The following is an 18,112-nucleotide window of genomic DNA, read 5'->3' on the forward strand; positions in this document are numbered from 1 at the left end:
TTGGAATAAAAGTATAGACTTTTTAATGTTGTGAGCATGAATAAGCTTTTGTCAACATAGGCTATCAAAATATTGTGTCATTAGAAGCTTTTAAACTTACCTTGAAACTATTTGGTGGCATTCATTGTTGTTGGAGTCTTCTTACATAATTAATTTCACTTTTTAAATTCATAAATTAATTTTTCACTTTGAATAATACTGTTTTTTGTAACTGAATAAATTTGTCGGATGAATTTAAATGAGATTTTGAGATTTTTACAATATTAAGAAAATATTAAAAAATATCCATTTTTAAATGATACTTCAGTTTGCAGGCATTTGATAATTTTTAATTTTTTAAATAAAAATTTTGAGTAAAAAAATACTTTTTAAAAATTGCACTTAAAATTTTCTGCATGTCAATTTTTTTTTTATTGAAAAAATATAAAAATTAATTTAGCAGATATTTAATAAATTTAATAATTCTTTTAATAAAAATTGTGGCAAAAAAATTATAGTGAAATTAGCCGACAGCTGTAAAAAATCTATAAAAACTATTAATGTAATTTTTTTTGAAATTTTTTATTATAAAATTTATTTATGACATTGAATTTAGATGTCACTTCACAATTTTTAAAATTTTCGTTAACAAATAAATTATTTAAAAAATGGAATTGTAGAAATTTTATGACACTGAAGTTGACAGATATTCAAAATTTTTTTAGAATTTTATAGCAATTAAATTATTATTAAAATAAATTAATTAAAAAATTCCACATGTTAAAAAATTAAATAAAATTACAAGTGAAAATTTTTGGAAGCCTTTGTTTGTTGTAATTGATTTGTTAAAAAAATTTTTAAAAATGACAGCTGACGGCTAACTTCAGTATGATGAAATTTTAATAAATTAAAAATGCAATTTTTTTAAAATAATTTTTTAAAAAAAATTTTTTTGTTAAATAAAATTAAAAGTCATAATTTATTTAGTATAAAAAAAAATTTCTAAAATTTGACAACTGTAGGTTAACTTCAGTTTCATAAAAAAAAACTAGAGAAAAAAATTGACATGTAGAAATTAAAAAAAAACTAGAAATGCAATTTTTTTAAAATAATTTTTCGAAATGACACTAGTTAGCTGTGACTTGACAATTTTTTAATTTTATTTAACAGAAAAATTTGTTCCAAATAACTATTTTTAATATATTGCATTTTTTGTTTTTTCTAATCTCTAGATGTCAATTTTTTTTTCTTATTTTTTTTGCCACTTATTTGTTACAAAATTTTCAAAATTATTAAATATGTGCTCAGTTAATTCTCATATTTTTCGGAACAAATTCGTTTGTCAAATAATATTAATAAATTGTCATGTGACGGCTAACAATAATTTGTTGATTATTATTTGAATAATAAAAAAAATTAAAAATTGCTAAACGTCTGACAATGGCAATGTCAGGAATAGAAGTACCATCTAGCGGAGTGAGTATGCAATAATTAATTTTTTCTTGCACTGTGGCGCCATCTCGGGAACTGTCATGCTTTCAGCACCCATGTGGACATGTTTGTTGTATAAATTTCTCCCATAGAAAAAAAAAATTATTAAATACAAAAATGGCGTCAATGGTTGAATCTATGGTTGTTGATGATAAGCAATTACCGGAAAAACCAGTCGATAGAGAAAAGGTTATATTATTTTTATTAACAAATATTTAATTTTAATTATTTGCAATAATTTATTTTTTTTTGCGCACATATAATTTTTTAAATTTTATATTCTAACCTCTATTTTATCATCATACCGCTAACACTTTTTTTTTTTTTAATTAATTATTGTGTATTTGGAGTATGAAAATTAATTTAGCAGATATTTGATCATTTTAATAATTTTTTTACAAAAAAATTTGTTCTAAAAAATTAATTTAAAAATTGCATTTTTAATTTCTTAAAATTTGAATTTTTTTGCCTTAATTTATTTACTAACAATTTTTTTAAATTATTAAATATGTGTTAAATTAATTTTCATAAAAATTATTACAAAAGAATAAAAAAAAAATTTCATTTGTAAAAAACATGAAAAACTATAAGTGCAATTTAAAAAAAATGTTTTTTTGTTTTAATTTAATTATTGAAAAAAAATTAAAAACGTCGGATGATATTAAAGTTAGCTGTCACTATTACAATTTTTTGATTTTTTTTTTTTTTTTTTCAATAAATAAATTTGCTCCGAAAAATTATTTATAAAAAATTGCATTTTTCACTTTTTTAATTTTCTAAAAGTCAATTTTTTGTTCTCTTTCTTTTTTGCCATAATTTATTTGTTTAAAAAAATTTTTTAAATTAATTATTATCTGCTAAATCGATTCTTATAAATGTCGATTAACTTTAGTATTATTAATTTTTTAATTTTATTTAACAGAAAAATTTTTGTCAAAAAATTATTTTTGAAAAATTGCAATTTTTATTTTTCTTAATTTTTACATGTGAATTTTTCCTTCTATTTTTTTTTATCACAATTTATTTGTTGAAAAAATTCTAAAAATTGTTAAGTATCTGCTAAATTAATTCTCATTAAAATTTCTAAATGTCAATATTTAAAAAAAAATTTTTTTTCTATAATTTATTTAAAAAAAAATTTTTTTTATTTATTAAATATCTGCTAAATTAATTCTCATTAAAATTTCTGCATGCTAATATTTTTTACAATTTTTTTTTTCTATAATTTATTTGTTAAAAAAATTTTTTTTAATCATTAAATATCTGCCAAATTAATTTTCATTTAATTAATAATTAATATTGTTATGATAAAAAAAAATTGTGACTAACAATAAAAATTTTTAACAGACATGTCCGCTATTACTACGAGTATTTTGCAACACTGGCCGTCACCACAACATAATGGACTACAGCCGAGGAAACGTCCCATCAAATGAGCTGCAAATTTACACATGGATGGACGCAACACTAAGAGAAATCACCGGCCTAGTAAAAGAAGTTAATCCAGACGCGCGGAGCAAAGGAACTTACTTTGAATTCTCACTAGTTACTCCCGAGGCACGTAACTCTGGTTACCGAATGCGCGAAATTGGTGTGACCTGCTCAGGACAGAAAGGAGCTGATGATAACAAAACACTTGCTCAAGTAAGATTTACCATCGGCGACTACCTAGACATTTCGATAACTCCGCCAAACCGTATGATGCAGCCAGCTGCTAGACGTGGTGGTCTCCGACAATATTAATCTCCATATCTCCATTTAAGTTTAAATTAAGATTATTTATCCAGAATTATTATCTTTTGGTATAAATACTTGGTAATTTCTTACTGATTATTATTTACTTTAATTTTATAATAAATATTTTATGATTTACTGAAATGTAAGAAAAAAAATTTATTTACATTTGTCAAAAATAATTACAATAAATAACACAATTAATAAATGCCAAAGAGTTTTATATCTTTGTCTCTAAATTTTAATTATTAGTTATATAATTTTTTAATTGTTTGATTACTAACACTGGTCTGTACTTTTTAATCATAATACTAAAATCAGCAGACATCTGTAAGTTTTTTTTAATTTTATCAAAAATTAAATAGAAAAAAAAAATATTTTTTTTTTTAAATTTGCAATTAAAAGTTTAATTAAGAAATGATCTTGTATCTTGTGAACTATTGACATTTTTTAATTTATAAGCTCATCCCGATGTTAGAGTCATCGAGACCTTTCATTTAAGTACCCACATCAATTTTTCATATATTTTATATATTTATATATTTCACAAATACCAAATATATAAAATATATGAAAAATTGATGTGGGTACTCTAATGAAAGGTCTCGATGACTCTAACATCGGGATGAGCTTATATCTTTAAAATCCTCAGTAGTTGAGAAAGTACAGTGCAATTTAACAAAATTTATTATTTAATAAAGCAAAATTTTATTTATTTATAGTTTACAAGTCACAGCAGTCACATAGTGACTGCAAGGTTGCTAGTTTTTTAAATTTCTTAATGTAGAATTTTTATCTTAAAATTTGTTCATATTAATTTATAAAAATTCCCAGATGTCTTTCAATTTCAGTCAAATTTTTTAATGAATATAATTGTAATTTTATATTATTGTCAAAAATATTAAAAAATTCCTAATTATTTTGGCACTTCTAAAACAATCTTGAAATAAAACGAAAAAATTTACTTTTTCTTATTGACACAATCAGTTTTCTGAATAATAATTTTGTTTCTTTCTCTAGTAACTTTAGTCATCAACTTATCCTGAGAAGAAGGTTTAATATCATTAAAATCATGTCTAGGATATCTACTAGAACCTTGACTGGCCCACTTGGGAATATTCAACATTTCCTTGAGTTTCTTATGAAGAGTTTTATTTTCCCTCCTAAGTTTCTCCATCTCCATCTCCTCCTGATGATCAGCATCCTGATGATTAAAGTTCCTGACAACCATTTGAAGTTGCTTATCATTGCTTGCTCTTCCAGTCATGGCATAAGAACTGGGATAATGGGAGTGCTTTTGCTGGAACTTGACGATAAGATCATGATTATTTTTCCTCAACCTCTGGCACTCGGCCTCGTAAAGCGCATTCTGCTCATCGAGGACCCCGGTGCTCTTCTTGAGCTCGATAACTTTATTGTAATAAACATGGAACAAGTCTTTGAGCTCATTGTCTCTCAAATTAGACAGAAGCTCGTTGATCATCTCCTTATTGCTGACACTAGACTCTTCAACATTGCTTTGACTATTTTTACTCATCCCTCCCAATTTAGACAGCCGCGAAATCCTCGAATTTTTCTTCTCAATCAACGTATCAATCATTTCAATGGACTCATTCCACTCCAGCTTCTTCCTCTCTTCATCCTCAGTCGGTTTCCTCTCCTGCAATTTAATCTTCTGGACCAAGTCCACGGTCTGAGTGACCAAGTTCTCTTTATTGAACCTCAGCTCTTTAATTTCATCCCTCAGAATTTTAATCTCGTTCCTATCATTGGCTTCTTTAAAATTCTCCGCCCTCTCATTCAAAGACTTGATCTTCAAAAATTCCAGCTGAGACCTGGAGCTCAACAGAGCCTTCTGATCCGCGTCCTTCATCCTGGAACTAGCTCTTTCATCCTCAGACTCGCTCTTCATCTCCTGAAGCTTCGATTCAGTCAAATTACACTTTTCAACCAGCTCCTTAATTTTCTTCTGATCCTCCGCGACTTCATCCTCCAGCTGGCTCTTCCTCTCTTCCTCCTTCTTTAGCTGCCACTGCAGCTTCTCCATCTGTACTTTCGAGGCATTTAGCGACATCTCCAGCTCAAGAATCTTCTTAGCCGAGTCTCCGGCGATCTGTTTGATTTTTTCAATGTCCACCAGTCTCTGCTCATAGTGAATCGCAATATTTTTGTATCGCTCAACATCCCGCTGGCACTTTTCATTCCTCAAAGAAGAAATAGACTTGTCAGTCGCCCACCCGCGAGTACCCAGTTCTTTCTTAACTTTGAACCGCTTTTTATGCAGCTTTTGTTTCCGAGACTCGGAATTTTTAACCATATCACCGATAAATATTTCTTCTTTCATTTTTATCGTCTTCTGAAGTTCATCAATTCGTTTGTGAGCGTCGTCGAGTTCTTCTTTTATTATTTTAACTTGAGTCTGTTTAACTTCGTTGTTCAAAGTCAGAGTCTTCAAAGTTTTTATCGGCTCAAGCACGTCGTTGCTTTTTAAAGCGTCGACCAATAGGTCAGGCGAGTTGTCATTGATGCACTCATCATTTAATTGCTCTTGATAACACTCCGGTAATTTCAATCCTGAAGCAAACGCAGCAACGTCACTGCACATTTCTGAACCTGGTAACATTGAATTTCTTCTCAGAGATTTATTTCTTATCGGTATTGGCTTAACTATTTTACAATCATCATGCTCATTATTATTATTGTTATTATTATTATTATTATTATTATTATTATTATTATTATTATTATTATTATTATTATTATTATTTATATTACTGTAATAATTATTATTGGCATTAATACTATTATTATTCGTCAAGTGTTCTGTAATTATAGGAATAAAATTATCATCGTCAATATTGTCAATAATAAAATCCGTCTCGCGTTTTAATTTGTTCATACACTCGTCAAGTTTCTCCAAAAAATCGGGATTGTCGGAATTAATATCACTCTCATCGTCTTCCTCGACGTCTACGTCAGACATTGAAGTATCTGAAGAAATACGAACGGGATTTGATTCATCAGTTTTTTCATCGGTTTCTGTAACCTCCTCGATTCTTTCAAGCGAACGGCGAGTGTTCTCGTACCCCTGGAGACTCGCAGTCTCGTCGCTGGTGATACACTCCTCGTACTCTTGCTTCATACACAGCCACTGCTCTATCTGGTCCTGCTCGTTGTGTGGGAGGATGTTGCTAGCTACCAGACGGTTGAAGAGTCCTTCGGCATTCGACACTAGCTTCAGACGCTGAGTTGCCGCGAATTCCAGCCGGAAAATATCCGCGCTGGTGCTACGCTCGTCGGAGGTCGCTGTTGTTATTGTGTCGTGGGTTTCGTCTATTATTTGCTCGCACTCTTCGTCACGGGGATCACTTTGCAGCCGGTACGGGTCTTCTATAAATCCTGAAGAGTAGTAACGGTTCTCCATCATTTGTTGGGGGGTTATCCATGATCCGTAATGCATCATTGTTTTTTTTTTTTATTTTTTATCCTGAAAAATTTATGATTATTATTTATTATTTATTATTTATCATTTTCGAGTACAAATTAAATTATATAATTTTTTTTTTCTATAATCACTTATTAATAGTAAATTTCTTGAACCGAGAAAATTATAAGGAAGACCGAAGTTATTTTGGAGCAAGAAGAAATTTTTTTAGCTTAAAAAAATTTAACTTCGTTCATGAAATTTTTAGTCTTCCTTAAGATTTTCTTGATTTAAAAAAAATTAAGTGTAGTAAATATAGTAATACCTAATACAGTGCAAGCTAAAAGAATATTAGCCTATCAAATTTGACTGAGCAAAATTTTATCCTTATTTAAAATGGATTTTATAAATTTTATATTTTATAAAAATAATATTATTGTAGTAATTATTTTAATGTCACAATTTTCAACTAATTATCTATTTGTATCCACTCTTTCAGTTTTTTATTTGTTAATTTCTTTTTATCATTCAAAGTTTTTATTTCAGAGGGTAATTTTTTGAAATATTTAAATGCTACATAGAAAGCACATTGTGTGGAAATTGTTGTACTTATTTTTGGGAGACAGTTGCTTATGTCTTTTACAAGATATTCTATCATTATAGAGATTCATGCAATTTTCATAGTAGAAAGAATTATTAGAAATTATTTTATTAATATTTTTTAAGATAAATTTTTTTTTACAAAAATTAGAATAATTTTTTAAGATAAATTATTTTTTTATAAAAATTAGAATAACACTGTAGTTGACAGATATTAAAAATTTTTCTAGAATTTTGCAGCAATTAAATTATTAAAAAAAAATTTAATTAAAAAGTTTCACATGTAATAATTAATAAAAATTACAAGTGAAAATTTTTAGAAGTATTTTTTTATTGTAATTAATTTGTTAAAAAAATTTTTTAAATTGACAGCTGACCACTAACTTTAGTATTATAAATTAGAATGACAATAAAGTTAGACGACATCTAAAAATTTTTAGAATTTTTTTTATTGAAAAAATTATTAAAAAAAAAAATTAATTGAAAAAATTTTAAATGTAGAAACTTTTGAAAATTATACGTGCAATTTTGTAAAAATACTTTTTTTGTTCTAATTTAATTGATAAAAAAAATCTAAAATTGTTAAACGGATAATTTTAATGTCATAAAGTTAGAATAAAAAATTAATTAAGAAAATATTTAATAATTTATGGCAAACAATAATTAGAAAAAAAATTGACATTTAGAAATTTTAAAAAATTAAAAATGTAATTTTTTTAAAAGTAATTTTTAAAAACAAATTCGTTTGTCAAAAAAAAAAAAAAAAATAAAAAATCGTCAAGACTTCTAACTTTAATATAATGCCTTAAATAAATGAAAATTACTTCGTAAATTATTAAAAAATAAATCAAAACAATTAATTATTGACGTACCTGGATAAATAATTATATTTGTTTATTGTTTATTACAATAATGAAAAACAAAAACAAAAACATTCACTCCATAATTATTTGATGTTTTTCACTTGACTTGGAATAATTACAATCCAGATGATCGAGTCCAACTTCTCTACAGGTCCTGGAATGTCATTATGGACATCTACTGGAAGATTCCATCGTGTAAAAAATGTAAAAATACTTGCAGTTGATAAAATGTTTTCAAAATGTCGGCACAGTAGAATTTGTTTTTACAAATTTTAAATTACCCGCGGTTTAGTTTTAAATAAACTGCGTCACTGAAGAGGGCAGTTTAGTAGTTCTGCGATGTAAATGAAGTTAGCCGACATTTCACAATTTTTAGAAATTTATTATTGAAGAAATTTTAATTAAACAATTTAAAAAAAAAAAATTGACTGGTAAAAAACTTGAAAAACTATAAGTTCAATTTTTTAAAAATATCTTTTCAGTTTTAATTTAATTAATAAAAAAAATCAAAAATTTTTATGAAAATTAATTTAGCATGACATTGAAGTCAGCTGTCACTTGACAATTTTTTTATTTTCTTAAACAAAAAAATTTGTTCTAAAAAATTACATTTTTAATTCATTAAAATTTTTATAAGTCCATTTTTTTAATATTTTTTTTTGCTGTAATTTATTTATTAAAGAAAATTAAAAAAATTGTGAAATGACAGCTAAATTTAAAGACATTAATTTAGCAGAGAGTTGATAATTTTAAGAATTTTTGTAACAAATCAATTATGGAAAAAAAAATTGACATTTAAAAATTTTAAAAAAAATACAAAAGCAATTTCTTAAAAATAATTTTTTGGAATAAATTTATTTGTTAAAAAAGAATGAAAATAAAGTTAGCCAACATTTAAAAATTTTTAGAATTTTTTTTTTTTGTTGAAAATATGATCACAAAAAAATAAAAAAAAATTTTGCACGTGTAAAAAACTTCAAAAAATGCAAGTGCAATTTTTTTTTATTTTTTTGTAATAATTTTTTCATTACAAAAAAATTCTAAAAATTGTTAAATGTCGGCTAACTTCATTTTTTTTATTAAAAAAATTTGTTCTAAAAAATTACTTTAAATTGACGTCCGCGGTCAATTTTAAAAATTTCAATAGTAAATCAATTACAATAAAAAAATGCTTTTGAAAAATTGACAAATGACAGCTAACTTAATGTCATAAAATTTCCAGATGTCTGCTAACTTCAGTATCGTGTTCCGCGCAGCCGCGCGAAGCTTCTAGTCAGTCAGCTCGCGTCTTTACTGCAAACTGGTTGGAATCTCGGCCTCTCCCCCTCTTATAGACTGTCATGTTCAAATAATTCCAGAATATCTTAAAATAATCAATAATTACTCCAATTAACATTATAAATTAATTCCGCGATAATTATTTTGTAAGAACAACCAAGTGAGAGTGAAAAAAAAGTGAAAATATCGTGTGTGAAGTGAAGTAGGACAAAAATATAGGCTTGTCGGGTTCCCGCGTTTTTGGTGTATGTAAATAACATGACATGTATACTCCGCAACGGTGTTCGGCGGTCTTGCTCAGTAGTGCACGTGGATCGATTGTGTCAAGACGTCTGTATACAAATAAATTCGATCTGAGAAAATAATAATAAGATATTATTTTATTGTTAAAATATTTTGGTGTCTCGGTAAAATATCAATGAGAAAAAATTCGAGAGACAAAATGGCGGAATTTTCCCGCCAAAATGTTAATTTGACAGGTGCATTATAAAGAGCTCACTTGTAATTAACATTTAGATTTTTTTTTGGTCTCAATTCGAAAGTAATGGTGTCATGAAGGCTAAATTTTTTTTGGCGTAAATATTTAAGTGATCGTTGACCTTATTGGACGTGTCTCATCGTCGCGGCCGCGCTTTCACCCGTTTCTTTATTTACTTTTTTTTAATACCGTCGTCGGTTTATCTTTACTCGTGATGCAACTACTTAATTAAACTTCCGTATTTGTTATTTAACTGTTTACTTTGTTATTTTATTTATTTTCTCACCAAGTGTCATTTAATATCCGTGAGATTTGTTTTTGTATAAAAGTATAACTTTTTTTTGCTGACAGTTGTTTTTTGACAATTGGCTATTTATTTATCAACATTTAAAGGTAATAATACTCATTATAATTTTTAATTTTTAATAAATAATTTATTTAATGTCAGAGTTTTAGTTACAAAATTTTTTAAAAGGTAGATTGTAGTATTTTGGAGGTATTGATGGTGACCAATCAATAGAAGGAGACTAAGATGAAAAAGATGGTTGATTTCATATATATAAATATATATTTATTTGTAATAGCTAAAAATAGAAAGTATTTAACAGTTTTTTTTTAATTTATGATAAATTTTAATTTAGCAGATATTTAATAATTTTTTTTAACAAATAAATCATGGCAAAAAAAAATTAAAAAAAAAAATTGACATGTAGAAATTTAAAAAAATGAAAAATGCAATTTTTTTAAAATTATTTTTTGAAATTAATTTTTTTGTTAAATAAAATAAAAAAATTGCCAAGTGACTGCTAACTTTAATGTCATAAATTTATGTTTTAAAGTAAATTAAAAAAATTTTCAAATTTTAAATATCACAATAATAATAACAATTAAATAAATCAAATTAATTTAGATATTTAAGAATTGTAAGAATTTTTTATGACGTTTAAGTTAGCTGTCACTTGACAATTTTTTAATTATATCTAACAAAAAGATTTATTCCAAAAATTATTTAAAAAAAATTGCATTTTTTAATTTTTTTTTTAATTTCTAGATGTCAATTTTTTTTGCCATTATTTATTTGATATAAAATTTTTAAAATTATTAAATATGTGCTACATTAATTTTCATGAATTTTTTATGACACTGAAGTTGATAAATATTAAAAATTTTTTTAGTTCTTTCTAGCAATTAAATTAATACAAAAAAAAAATTTAATTAAAAAGCTCTACATGTGAAAATTGATGAAAATTATAAGTGAAAATTTTTAGAAGCATTTTTTTATTATAATTGATTTGTTAAAAAAATTTTTTTAATTCACAGCTGACAGCTAACTTCAGTATTATAATTTTTTTAACAATTTATGACAAAAAAAAATTGACAAAATTTTAATAAATTAAAAATTCAATTTTTTTGGAAAATTTTTTTTTTTTTTAAATTAAAAAATTGGAGTGACAGCTTAATTTAATGTCGAAAAATTAATTTTGATTTTGCTAAAAAAAAAAAGTAATTTTACTTTGAGTTAAAACTAAAATTATTTAAAAATTAATAATAAACAACAAAATTTTGTAATTATTTTCACAACTTTCTAGAGTTTAAAATAAAAAAAAGTATGTGTTAATTATGGGTTTTAAACTAAGAGAAAGTTATTTTTTGGGCTCATTTCAATACGTGTTATGAGACAGTTCACTGATAAATTTTATATCAATATTCAAGAAGTGTAATAGTTATGTTAATCTAATAATTAAAATAATTATTCCTTATTAGTTTTGTAAAATCAAAGACTTGACTTTAATAATACTTATCAATATTAAATTATATATTTTGAATTTTGAAATAGAGAATGATTCATCAGCGGACGTTTACAAAAACTTATAATTTTCAATTGCCTATTATCTATTTATTATTAGTTAATAATTTCCAAATATATTATTATAAAAAAAACAAAACCCAAATTATTACATTACTTAGATGTGTAAAAAAAAATATAACAGCAAATTTAATTAAATAATTACATAATAATCGTGCTGGTGGCTTTCTACTTGCGTGCAAGGACATGACGCAACTTTTTTTTATGTGTTAATGTAAACTATTGAAAATAAAAGTGTATTGCCGGGACGGAATAAATTATAAAACTCAGCACTAAAGCCGTTACTGCAGAATTTATTTATAATTTAATATTATTTATTTCCGTATTAAATTTATTATTCAAGATATTAACTTCCATGTTTTCTTTACTTATGACTTTTTGTTTGTTCACCGTCACGCGTTATTAACTTACAGCACAACTAAATTTTTATAGATTTACATATTAACACACAAACATACACACAGGCAGCTGTAATTAAATTAAAGAATAATTATTTAGACTAGAATCTAAAAAAAAAATAATAACATGACCTACGATCTGCAATTGACATTCAACAGCTAATCGCAACTCTACAATTATAAATAATATACATTTGTAAGTATTTACGATGCCTAGAGATCGAGAGGATATCAGCGTGAATATAAAATTTATTTTACGGTTTAAATTCACAATGCATGAACATAAGATAAGTGATAACACTTGTCGTACATGTGGGTTGTCATTTTCCAATTACTTAATAATGCTGAGCTACAAATGAGATGTCAGACGGGAATAATAATATAAATGTAATGTTCATTGTCAAAAGTTGAATGTCTTTTTAAAAAGTATCATTTAAATTATGCTTGTTAAATTATTATTTAAAATTCAAGGCAAAAAGCAATTATCGTTGTGATTTATTACTATTTTTATTAGTTTGTTTATCACTATTTATTTTGGGTCAATGTATTCTCTGATACAAAACAATGACCTTTTTTGCTTCTTCTTCGTATTAATTTTTATTTTTCTTAAAAAATTGGTTCCATGATTCTTGATACACCAATAAAATATCCCTTGACAAAATATTCTAAAAAATATAGCCTCAGACAAAGTTTGTTACCGTGTTGTGCCTTTTTATCATAGATTTTGTGTGGGTTTATTCGATATTATTAAGGGGGAACACCACTGTGACGATCGAAAAAAAAAGAGCTGATTTTCGGGAATTTTTTTGATAAGGAAAATAAAGGAATTTGGGGATCGGATTTTTTTTATTTTATTAAGGGTACATTAAAGATTATTACCCTAAATTTTTATTAAAAAATATTTAATTATTACAAAGTTATTAACAATCTCGTAAAGCACTAGAAAAAATTTCCCCCTCCATGGTCGGTTCGATAACTCAAAAACGGATCATCTGAAAATAAAAACCCAATTTGCTCTTTAATCAGTAAGGATGTAGTTATCATCGCACATACGGAATTTAAAAAATTTTTATTTTAAAGATTTTTTTAACCGGATTAAAACAAAAAAAAAAAAAAACAGAGAATAACGAGAAAATTTTCAATCAATCGCCATTTTTTTTCAAATGAAAATTTTCAAAATATTTATATCCATAAGTAAATAAATAAATAAATAAATATTTTGTCATAAAATTAGAATAAACAATTAATTAAAAAAATATTTAATAATTTATGCCAAACAAAAATTAGAAAAAAAATTGACATTTAGAAATTTTTAAAAACTAAAAATGCATTTTTTTTTTCATTGTTTTTATAAAAATAATTTTTTTCTAATTTAATTGATAAAAAAAATTTAAACGTCGGCTAATTTTAGTATCATAAAATTAGAATAAAAAATCTTAAAAAATCAATTAAGAAAATATTTAATAATTTATGGTAATCAATAATTAGAAAAAAAATTGACATTTAGAAATTTTAAAAAATTAAAAATGCAATTTTTTTAAAAACAAATTTGTTTGTCAAAAAAATTAAAAAATCATTAAGACTTCTAACTTTTCTTTTCTGTAAAATTACCATCATTTGTAAATTGTATGCAAAATTTTTTTTTTGGAAATTTTTTTTTTTTTGTATTTTGTATTTTTTCTGGTTTCTATTTTGGCAATATTTTGTCCGGAGATATTCATTTTGAGGATATTCTGTCCAGGATATTTAGTCGGGGATTTTTGTTGAAGTATCAACAGTCTTGATACCTTAAAAATAAATTACATTTTTAAAATATAATATTTCACAGATATGGAAAAAAATCAACCGAGTATGTCGTCAATGCCAGCACCTGCTCCAGGAGTTCCAGCAACTTCAGGAGCAATGGCACCCTCGGCGCCACCTCCAGCTCTTCCACCTTCATATGAAGAAGCAATGGCCCAATCAATGACCATGTCAATGCCAATGCCTATACCGAATCCTTCAATTGCGCCAATAAATGTCTTACCATATCCTGGAGATTCCCGAGTACCTTTGAACGCTCCCTGTAAGTTATTATTTAATTATTAAATTAATATTTTTAATTAAAAATATTAAATAATTATATTAAATTATGATTATATTAAATAATAATAATATTAAATAATGACCCAATTTTATTGACAAATGAATTATTAAATTCGAGTATCATCATTTAAAAGCACTCATATCAGTGTCATCTGCAGAGATTTGTAGTGTATGTCTATAAATATATACACAAACTCCCATTATATTCTATTTTTGATATCTTATGGTTATAAATTAGTACTCGGTGCACTGCTATGTACTACTAATGCTTATATTAATGCGATTATTATACGGATTTATGCTAATGAACATTTTTTCACACGATAAATTAACTCTTCAGCTTTTTAAATTATTTTATTTAATCTATTTTTTATTTAACAATCATTTTTTCGCTATTAATTTTTATTTAACCATTTTTTCCCATCATTACTTTTATTAACAATTGACTAAATTTTTTTATTTTATTTACTTAAATAAATAAAATAAATTATTTTTGTGAATATTAAAAAAAAAATTAATTAGAAGACAGACGAGATAATAATGAATTTTTATCCTGACAAATTTGTCCTCATCCTCAGATTCCACGGTAAGTAAATCCTTAATCCTTCATTATTTTAATTACTAATTTTCATTAATCATTACCTCACTACTTATTTTTTTTTCTCCTTATTTAGAATAATTAAAATTAATTTTTGAAACAGAAAAAGACAAGATGTAATTAAAAATGCCTGGACTAAATAGATATGTGCTTATGGACGGAAATAACAAACAGGACCTCTAGGAACTTGATAGTTGCTTTATTCGTGAATTTTTGACACTGTTTGTTATTTATTTATTTATTTGGATGGCCGGTAGATTGGGTAGTACTTTTATCGTTTTTTATTTTTATTTAAATTCCTCATGTCACCGTACGAGTGACGTATCGCATCAATGATACGAGAGTTATCTCTCTGGGCACTGATATTGAACTTTTCGCCTTCACTCTTCTATTCGTCAGAAACGGGTAATACAATTCGATGCAATATACACTCCAATGCTTCTCAATATCATATCAAACAAATATTATGCTTATCTTTTCTTCTATTAATTCAATTACTATTTTATCACTAAAATTAATTTATTAATAATTGAAATTTAGTGTATTAACTACTGTGTGATAATTTTACGATTAATTGTTCTTTTATTAACTACAGCAAAAAAAAAAATTATTTTATCAAAGATTTATTCATTGAATTTTTTTTATCGAGTAATTCAATGAATTTAAAAATAATCAACTTGGAGATTAATTTAAATTTAGATCCTTCGAGTTATAGACTAGTTAAATAAAATATAAGCAAACTATTACGGGAATAGTAGCCACGTATTTATTATTAAGTATTTTTTTTTTTTAAATAGATGTTCCACCACCAAATATTGATGGAGCAGGTCCTTTTGATTATACATCACCACGTAATTTACCTCCATCGTATCCAATAACTTCAGAAGTACGAATGGTTCGTCCATCTGGGACTTATACATTGGCCTCAAGTCCTGTCAAAATGCAATGTCCTTCTTGTCTAACTGACATCAAGACGTCTACAGTTTCTGACCATCAACCAATGGCTCACATCTGTTGTCTTATTCTTTGTATTCTTGGGTAACATTTTTATAATTAATATTTATTTATTTAATTTTTTGGCAATTACTTACAAGTCGGGTCTACCATTGTAATTTTCATTTTTTTAAACGAAATTTTTTTTTTAATTTTGGTATATTTTTTTGAGAAATATATAAAAAAATGAACAATTTAAAAAAAAAAGTTAATTATTATAATTTTAACAAATTTTCAAGAAAAATTTGTAAACTTTTTCAAATTAAAAAAAAATTGATTACCACATGGAAAAAACAATATGACACTAGATATCATCCCAGATTATACTCAGTGATATCTATGATTAAAAAAAATTTCAGATAGTAGCTAGAAAAATCTAGATTATACTGCGTGATATCTGGATTATACTCATTATAATATAGATTATACTCATTATAATCTGGATTATACTCATTATAATCTGAATTATACTGCTAGCTACTGTCTAAAAATTTTTTTTCACTCAGTATAATCTAGGATGATATCCAGTGTCATCTTGATATTTCCGTGCACAACTTTAACAAATTTTCAGAAGAATTTGTAAATTTTTTGAAAATAAAAAAAAATTGATTACCACAATTTTAACAAATTAAAAAAAAAATTTTTTAATTTATTAAAAAATTGTGATATTTGACTTTTTTTTTAATTTTTCGTTTTTTTTGTGTACTTTTCAAAAAAAAAAATATATCTATAATTCAAAAACATAAAAAAAAGATAAAATAGAAATTTTATCCAAAAACATGCAAGTCAAAATTTTGAAGACAAAATAGCAATCGAAATATTAAATTTTTGATATTTTTGATATCACTACCATAAATCCGCCGTAAAAACAAGCAGAATAAAAAAAATAACAAAATGTTAATTTTTCACCTAGATATGGCCAAAAATACGTTTGACTCCACTTGTAAATAATTACCAACTTTTTTTTTTTTTTTTTTTTTTTTTTTTTTTTTTTTTTTAATGGAATATATTGAATAATAAAATTGATTTTATTACAGGTGTTGTTTATGTTCGTGTCTACCATACTGTACAAATTATTTCATGACAGTGCATCACTTTTGTCCACGTTGTAAAATTTATATTGGGACGTGGAAAGGTTTCGAGCCGTCGAGACGATTGATGGCAGTCAGAGTTTAAATTTTATATTAGTTAACTTAATATTAAATACTAAAATTATAAATATATATTATATATCCACAAGTCTATATTAATAACTACATTAAAACAAAAAAAAAATTTAACTAATTAAAAATGTTTTATTATTTTTAAAAGAAACTAAAGTCCGGTGTCTGATAATTGAATCAGCGATGTTTGAATAAATTATTTTGCTAGATTTACTATGACCATGACATAAGATAAACGCTTTACTTGAAAGGTGTCTAATGCAACAAAAAAATGAAAAGTATAACTATAATGTAACTAATTTTAATCAATTGATATATCTATATATGTATTCATATATTTTTTCCGCAATGACGTTGCTTCTATTGATATATATTTGTCAATTAAAAGTAATTACTTATAAATTTTGCTGACGATATTGATAATGATAATAAGTTCTGCATGTTCCAATGTGATTATTTACTCCACAATATTTCATTATTGTTACTGTTGCTTATTTTTATTTGTACAAACATGAGATAGGCGCGGATCAGTATCTCCGTTAAGATTATTTTAATTCAAGTTAGAAGTTTATCTTCACAATGAAGATATTAATTGTAAGAGAAAAAAAAATATCTATTAATTGTTATCGTACTGGCATATTAAATAAATTTTTATTTTTATTTTTTATTACTCAATCGAATTTTAAAAATTATTTATATATTTTTTATACTAAAAACGTTTTTATTATTTATAATAAAATTTAAATAAAATAAAAATTATCGTTTTATTTGCCATTTATTGATTAACAATTTTATTAAATGGTTAATTTTTGCTTATACCATTAAATAATAATAATAATAATAAATATATTAATGAAAATATATCGACTACACGGAAAGAACAGGATGACACTGGATATCATCCCAAATTATACTCAGTGTTATTTGTGGTGAAAAAAAATTTCTGTAAAAATAATTTTTCTGGTTATAACGCGTAAGATTACACTGGATATAATCCGAAAAAATATCCCATATAATTTGAATTATACTCAGTAGAACCTTGGATTATATAATTTTTTCAGAAATTGGGATATTCAACTTTTTTCTTTTTCAATTTATACATTTTTTGGAAAATTTGTTGACATTGTGATAATCATTTTTTTTTTAAATTGTTCATTTTTT

The 18,112-nt window shown here is 25.0% G+C and overlaps 4 protein-coding genes across 6 annotated transcripts in view; 2 read left to right on the forward strand and 2 right to left on the reverse strand.

Moving 5' to 3' along the window:
* Window positions 1–162, reverse strand: part of Np (serine protease notopleural) — a 43,090-nt gene extending 42,928 nt beyond the window's left edge. For all 3 annotated transcript variants that reach the window (XM_074254802.1, XM_074254804.1, XM_074254801.1), the window contains exon 1: window positions 101–162. In XM_074254802.1, coding sequence (XP_074110903.1) covers window positions 101–121 — 21 coding nt within the window. In that variant the 5' untranslated portion in view covers window positions 122–162. The remainder of the gene's footprint in view (window positions 1–100) is intronic.
* Window positions 163–1,517: 1,355 nt separating this feature from the next.
* Window positions 1,518–3,419, forward strand: Bin1 (histone deacetylase complex subunit SAP18). The gene is made up of 2 exons (XM_074254807.1): window positions 1,518–1,659; window positions 2,818–3,419. The coding sequence occupies exons 1-2, from the start codon at window positions 1,588–1,590 to the stop codon at window positions 3,211–3,213; spliced, it is 468 nt and encodes a 155-aa protein (XP_074110908.1). The 5' UTR covers window positions 1,518–1,587; the 3' UTR covers window positions 3,214–3,419.
* Window positions 3,420–3,571: 152 nt separating this feature from the next.
* Window positions 3,572–8,237, reverse strand: Cos (kinesin-like protein costa). Its single transcript, XM_074254805.1, has 2 exons — window positions 8,101–8,237; window positions 3,572–6,691 (listed from the first exon to the last, which is right to left on the reverse strand). The coding sequence occupies exon 2, from the start codon at window positions 6,665–6,667 to the stop codon at window positions 4,166–4,168; it is 2,502 nt and encodes an 833-aa protein (XP_074110906.1). The 5' UTR covers window positions 6,668–6,691; window positions 8,101–8,237; the 3' UTR covers window positions 3,572–4,165.
* A 1,138-nt stretch (window positions 8,238–9,375) lies between these two features.
* LOC141534173 (uncharacterized) lies at window positions 9,376–17,707 on the forward strand. Its single transcript, XM_074253348.1, has 4 exons — window positions 9,376–10,240; window positions 13,941–14,177; window positions 15,593–15,833; window positions 16,826–17,707. The coding sequence occupies exons 2-4, from the start codon at window positions 13,943–13,945 to the stop codon at window positions 16,962–16,964; spliced, it is 615 nt and encodes a 204-aa protein (XP_074109449.1). The 5' UTR covers window positions 9,376–10,240; window positions 13,941–13,942; the 3' UTR covers window positions 16,965–17,707.
* Window positions 17,708–18,112: the final 405 nt, after the last annotated feature.

Source organism: Cotesia typhae, unplaced genomic scaffold, assembly GCF_013202065.1.
Source record: "Cotesia typhae breed Kobodo isofemale line unplaced genomic scaffold, CoteBio_Ctyphae scaffold_13, whole genome shotgun sequence".
Classification (NCBI taxonomy): Eukaryota; Metazoa; Arthropoda; class Insecta; order Hymenoptera; family Braconidae; genus Cotesia; species Cotesia typhae.

Excerpts from the sequence above, each read along its gene's own strand:
- Cos (XM_074254805.1), bottom strand. The coding sequence starts at position 6,667 with ATGATGCATTACGGATCATGGATAACCCCCCAACAAATGATGGAGAAC.
- Bin1 (XM_074254807.1), top strand. The coding sequence starts at position 1,588 with ATGGCGTCAATGGTTGAATCTATGGTTGTTGATGATAAGCAATTACCG. Across the intron at positions 1,660-2,817 it reads AACCAGTCGATAGAGAAAAG|ACATGTCCGCTATTACTACG; the intron begins GTTATATTATTT and ends AATTTTTAACAG.
- LOC141534173 (XM_074253348.1), top strand. The coding sequence starts at position 13,943 with ATGGAAAAAAATCAACCGAGTATGTCGTCAATGCCAGCACCTGCTCCA. Across the intron at positions 14,178-15,592 it reads AGTACCTTTGAACGCTCCCT|ATGTTCCACCACCAAATATT; the intron begins GTAAGTTATTAT and ends TTTTTTAAATAG. Across the intron at positions 15,834-16,825 it reads CTTATTCTTTGTATTCTTGG|GTGTTGTTTATGTTCGTGTC; the intron begins GTAACATTTTTA and ends ATTTTATTACAG.